The 5,935-nt window shown below is 36.8% G+C and overlaps 1 protein-coding gene across 1 annotated transcript; it reads right to left on the minus strand.

Annotated features, from left to right (window-relative positions):
* Positions 1-2,057: 2,057 nt before the first annotated feature.
* On the minus strand, positions 2,058-5,273 carry LOC25484780 (protein TRANSPORT INHIBITOR RESPONSE 1). The gene is made up of 3 exons (XM_013613767.3): positions 4,615-5,273; positions 3,392-3,884; positions 2,058-3,275 (listed from the first exon to the last, which is right to left on the minus strand). The coding sequence occupies exons 1-3, from the start codon at positions 5,094-5,096 to the stop codon at positions 2,481-2,483; spliced, it is 1,770 nt and encodes a 589-aa protein (XP_013469221.1). The 5' UTR covers positions 5,097-5,273; the 3' UTR covers positions 2,058-2,480.
* Positions 5,274-5,935: the final 662 nt, after the last annotated feature.

The raw sequence follows: 5,935 nt of genomic DNA on the forward strand, positions 1-5,935 counted from the left end.
CAATTTCCATCCATAGAGAGGCCAAATTATTTTGACATGTTATTTATCAAACCCATAACAATAATTAAAACAAATTGTGTCAACAGTGATAAAAACAAAATCCATGTTACTTATCTCATTGTTATTTTGACGTATGATTGTAGATGGTGGTTTCTTGAATGGTAAAGAAGAATAATAACAAAAATATGTGGTTTATTAAAAAAGAAATTAATTAGGGACCTTTATTTTATTGTTAAGGATAACAAAATCTCTTTTAAATTATTTTAATTGAGGTAAAAATCTCTTTCAAATTATTGTGAGAGGCTAAATTATCCTTTTTAAGTTATTGCTGGGACCTAAGTATCTATTTTTTCTCACAGTTATTTAGGAAAAGACTATGTTGTCTTAATTTTTTTTTTAAAACTTACTTTTATTTTTCTCATATGGGTATTGCAATTTTTCACTTTATTCTTCTAGCAACGGTCATAGCTGTTTTTGTCGTATATGATGGCATTAAATTTGTTGCACTCGTCAATTTCGTGCATTTACGCAATAACATATCGATGATTGTTTGTTGAATTAAGATCATACTTATAAAATTTTAAGGTTATGCTAACTTATTTTTTAAGAGCGCAAATAATCAAGGAAGATAAACATAAGAATTTTGTATAGAAAATGACAAATTTTAAACTTTTATAGAATTATATTTGATGCACTAACTTGTGCTTTTAGAAATCATGTTTGCATTTTCCAAAAAAATTTAATGCATGTTGTAATTTTTAAAAAAGTTGAAATATTCATTTTCATTCTAATGACCATCAACATGCTTGGAGTACTATAGACCACTTACCGTAGCAAATCCAAAAAGAAAATATTGACCAGATAGCAAATCCAAATCTATTGTCCGACAATTAATTACATTTGACCTTGGAGTGCTATACATTAATTAGCCATGACAATGTGGCTTTATACTATAGGAGTGAAGTTTAACATAACATGTTGTATACGAGCTGGAAACCGTTAGTGTACTTTAATTCATAAAATTTAAAATAATAAATCACGTCAATGTGATTGGACATTAGCCTAGTAGAAATGTACCTAAGACATCAATGAAGTTGGAATTAGGATGATTTAGGTAGTTATAGCTTAATACAATCTTAACGGTCCAATTAGTAGTTATTACTTTGTGAGAACGTTATGAACAGAGCTACCTATTCTGTCTCATGAGGAGCTAGAAAAGAATAGAATGGTTTGATCACTTTGATTATATTATTGACTCACTCACTCACTCACTCTCACTTGCCTGAGTATCAGGTGGTGGATGTGTGTACTAGAAGTAGTAGTAGAAAAATAGAGATTGAATGAATCAAAAAGCTGTGGACACCATCCAATGTCACCGAATCTATCACGTGGCTCACCAGTCGAGGCTCTTCTACTCTCTCTTTCCCCAATAAACATTGAATGAAAAGCAAGTGTCACCACACCTGAGGCTATTTTACCACTGGTCTTAGTCTTACTCTTGAATTACCACTCCTTGCTGTAATGGAGTAAATAATGTGCAATTACAGTGATTAGTACTACTCAAACATCTTCTGCTACTAAGAAATAGGCTTGAAAGAACACCAGAGATGCCATTTGCAGGTGTTATTAAGACACTTCTTGGACTTGGTTTTTTACCCACGGTCTAATCTGAAGCTCCCATGAAATACGACAACCAGTTTAGGTTCCCTAGGATTCAAGATATTCGATTTTGGTAACAGGGCTACACGTATCTTATTCACAAGAAAGAAAAAGTCTAGGAAGCTTTGACGCAGTTCAATAACAGACAGAATACAGGGTTTTTTGAAATTAATATAAGACTACTTCAATTAGTGAAGAGAACGAGCCTAAAACGTCCATTTTGATTAACAACAGGCACACAGCCAAAGCTACAGATGATAAAACAGTTGAAATATCTCGAATTTTTCCATTGAACTCAAAAACCTTCTCCCTAGCAGAGTCATTCATTTGTTCACATGCGTTGAAGCCAGGGCATAATTACATGAAATAATCAATATTGCAAACAACAAACAATGATGTACTAGAATACAGATTTTATTCCTTTGCAAAGGTCAATAATAACAATGAGCCCACCAATATCTTAATACTCGACCAAAGTATCATGCATAAAAATTATGCAGAAGTCCTTGAAATAAAAAGGCGAAAATAAATTATATAACAAGTTTTAACAACTCAATCTTATGCCACATACAACAACAAATTTCCGGTTTTATTTGTGATCAGAATCGGTATCTAGTCGCTCAGCCAAAAGTAAAAATTGAATGGCAATCGAGCTCAAGCTTTCTAAGTACACTGTATAACCTCCTTGCTGTACCTAGCTCAGAAACCAACCATAACAGCAGCATAGGACGGTCAACAGATTAAATTCATTGTAGGGTACGTTGAGCCTGTACCTGCCATCACCAAGTCACACATCAAATGTTCATTATTGAGGAGTACAGTCATTCAAGATATGCAGAATCATCTTCCATTGTCCATACATAACCAGGCATGTCCAATCTAGGCCCAGAAATAGTCCTGTATATATATAGTTTCTCCACAGGATTACTATCTGGCCTTAAATTTGGAGGTCCTCTTTCATCAATGACTTCAACATTGAGCCTAGGCAACTTCTGACCCAACAGTTTACATGCTCCATAACTCACTGAGCAAGAGGACATCCAAAGGGATCGCATTGTCTCCAACTTTGCAGCGTTGGCTAAAAGAGCTTTGTCACCAAAGGGGCAGTCCCTGATCTCCAGCTTCCTAAGGTTGTCACACCCAGACAGCACGTGATGGAGTCCCAGATCACTATCTCCAGCAAAAGCCACAGAAAGCATCTCAAGCTTCTTCGCATAAGTCCCAATATGCTCAAAAACACGGTCTGTGAGAAGCCCTGAAAGGGAAAGGCGCTGAAGATCCTTACAATGTTCAACAATAGCTCCAAAACCAGAATCCAGAGATTGAAGGGTGAGATAGTCAGGAGTTCGAGGCTCAATAATACATAATCTAAAACGAGTCATATTAGGCCTGTTCCGAGCTATTGTGTTTAAGGCAGCATTGGTCATTTGACGACAAAAATATAGGACTGAATGGAGCTTGGGGCAACCTTCAGACACAGAAACAAGGCCCTGCTCTGTCAACGCTACATTTGCTTCCAACCCAAATGGGTCAGAGGGAAACACCCTCAACTCCCTCAGATCCTTACACGATGCAGCAAGCATGTCAAGGCCAGCATCTTCTATGTAATCCAGAACCTACATATTAGTAATAACCTTAATCAGCAAGCATTTACATTTCAATTTTGGTATAGTGAACCAACATATGAAGATACCCATGCATTAATTGAAAACATTACATAAACCAGACATACCCATAAGCGCTGCAAACTCTGGCATTGACCCACAAGCTTGATAAGATCCGGGCTTTGGATTGTAGCATAACTCAAGTTCAGTGATGTGAGCCTGGAGCATACAGGATAGACAGCAGGAAGATATGATGGGAGCACGTCCCAAAAGCCAGACAAGCCCTTCATTTGCTTGCACCCAGAAAATGCTGCAGCCAGGTTTGTAAAGACCTCCGGCCGCATCTCGGATGTGTAGGCTCCAGTGCCTAACTCAACCAGCTGTGGAGCCCCACGGAGAAGGTTTGCAAGCTTATCAAGGGGTGCAGCACGATTGAGGCGGAGAGTATGCATGTTAGGACACCTACTAACCAGGCGCTCTAGCGCAGGAAAATTCACCTCGTTTGCTAGGCAAGAGATGTTCAGAGAAACCAAGGATGTGTATGAATCAGGAAAATGGCTTAGCCAATGACCACAAATGTCCTCCACTTCACTCTCCCGCAGGTCCAACTCCCTCAAATTCCTACAATTACCATTAACACAGTAGATTTGTCAATGACACGTTTAAACAGGCACAACAGTTCATAAACCATAATCTTTTTTACTAGACCAAACCTTCAAATTTAGACTCCACACCACCTTCATCATCACAAGACAATAGCCCAAAATTTACCTTTACATATTTAACATTTTAAATGCACCCTAGCATTCATAAAACAATTAGGCCCAGTTTGGATAAACAACTTATTTGCAGCTTATACTATACAAGCTTATCATGATAATGGCACGCTTAAGTATAAAATAAAGTCAAGCTGTTTTAAGCTATAAGCAGTTTATTTATAAAATCAGTTTATAAACAATTGTTTTCATAAGTCCTCCCATCCATTCTCACAAAACTTAACTTATGTTATTATATAAGCTCAACTAAGTCAATCCAAACAGACCCTAAATCAGACAAAAATGAAGTTAATTATCCTACCAGATTCACATTTACTTGTCTCAATAAAAACTCACAAAAAACAAGTATACAATTTTCCAGCACTAAAACCAAATATACCTTTATAATTGCTAAAAACTTGAATTTCCTAAGTAGGTCCTTATTAAAAAGGTATATTACCAAAGTACAATTCTGGATTCTTAATTTCACTCATCATAGTGCAAGCATAGTTTTGAATTCATTTCAGTTAAATTAAATCCAATAAAATTAAAAATAAAAAAAATAATAAAAAATGAGAGAGAAATTGGAAATAAACCTGCAATTGGCGGCAATGGAAGCAAGTCCATCAGTAGTGAAACCTTCACAAGAAATAAGAACCAAAACCTTGAAATTCTTAAACGATTTAGCAATCAAATCCAAACAATCATCACTAATCACCATTCTCTTAAGCTTAATCTCTTCCAAACACGGAAACGCAACCGCCATAGCTTTGATCCACGGACACACGTACCCACCCCAACCTTCCGGCACCAAATTGAAATCCGCAAAGTGCGGCTTCCCCTTCAGCGTAATAGATCTCACCTTCGGAAACCGTTTTATCACCATCGCCGGTGTGATAGCGTAACAGTTTCCGACGAAGACTCTCCGGCGACACCAGCGTTCGATCTCGTACCATGACTTGCATACTAAAGAGATCGAGCCTCTGTCTTTGGTTGAGTCGATGAATGAGAAGACATGTTCGAGAACTTCTTCGGGGAATGAGTACGATAACGCTGCTACTTTCTGCTGCTGCTGCATGACGATGGTGGGAAGAATGAAGAAGAATCTAGAATGTTGTGGTACGAAAATGTACGAAGAGGATTTTGATGAGTTAGATCTGAGTCGCCATTGAAGAGTGCTTGAGGAGAGAGAGAGATAGAGAGAGAGAGGATAAGGAGTTTGTGTTGTGATTGTACTTGTAAACACATACACACACGGTGGTGAGGTTAGAAAGTAACTATGGTTAAATAGGTGTTGTCGTGTGGTGGGAGTGAAGGGGATTCTGTGATTGGTGATTGTGGTGGAGACGCGTGGAGATAAGTGATGAGTGAGTTTGAACCGTTGGATTATTTGTTGAAGATTTGAGAGGAATGGACGGTGAGGATGTGGTGGTTTTGATGGGGTTTTATTATGAGTTATGAGTGAGTACTGTAAACTCTAATGTGTGTGGAAGAGAATCTTATGATTGTTATTACATGGTTTGATTTTATCTTTCGAGATGAATTGTGAGTGGGGACCGCATCTTTTTTGGTAGGATTAAGGTTGTATTACTATTGGTAGTAATCCAGCAAAAATAAATAGTCTTACCGGTAGTATTTACTAAATTATTCGCACAAAAAAAAAAATACTGGTATGTGCGTAAAATGTAAAACTACTTCTTTATTGTCTTAGATGAAGTGATGATCCATTAAAAATAAACTTACATATAATTGTAAGGTCCTGGATTCGAATATGAATCACGCGTTCAGTCTTGTCAGCTAAACACTTCTTGACGTAATACTACCTTTTTACTAATAATAATTTACATAGAGTTATATTAGAAACTAAATATTATTATATTGACTTAACAAAATTTCAAAAAAAAAACTAGAAGGTCG

The sequence above is a fragment of the Medicago truncatula genome, chromosome 1, assembly GCF_003473485.1.
Source record: "Medicago truncatula cultivar Jemalong A17 chromosome 1, MtrunA17r5.0-ANR, whole genome shotgun sequence".
Lineage (NCBI taxonomy): Eukaryota > Viridiplantae > Streptophyta > Magnoliopsida > Fabales > Fabaceae > Medicago > Medicago truncatula.

What these genes read in the sequence shown, in the direction of transcription:
- LOC25484780 (XM_013613767.3), bottom strand. Translation starts at nt 5,096, where the DNA reads ATGCAGCAGCAGCAGAAAGTAGCAGCGTTATCGTACTCATTCCCCGAA. An exon ending in TCCATTGCCGCCAATTGCAG is followed by an intron (nt 3,885 to 4,614) that starts GTTTATTTCCAA and finishes TGGTAATTGTAG; the next exon opens with GAATTTGAGGGAGTTGGACC. An exon ending in AGAGTTTGCAGCGCTTATGG is followed by an intron (nt 3,276 to 3,391) that starts GTATGTCTGGTT and finishes ACTAATATGTAG; the next exon opens with GTTCTGGATTACATAGAAGA.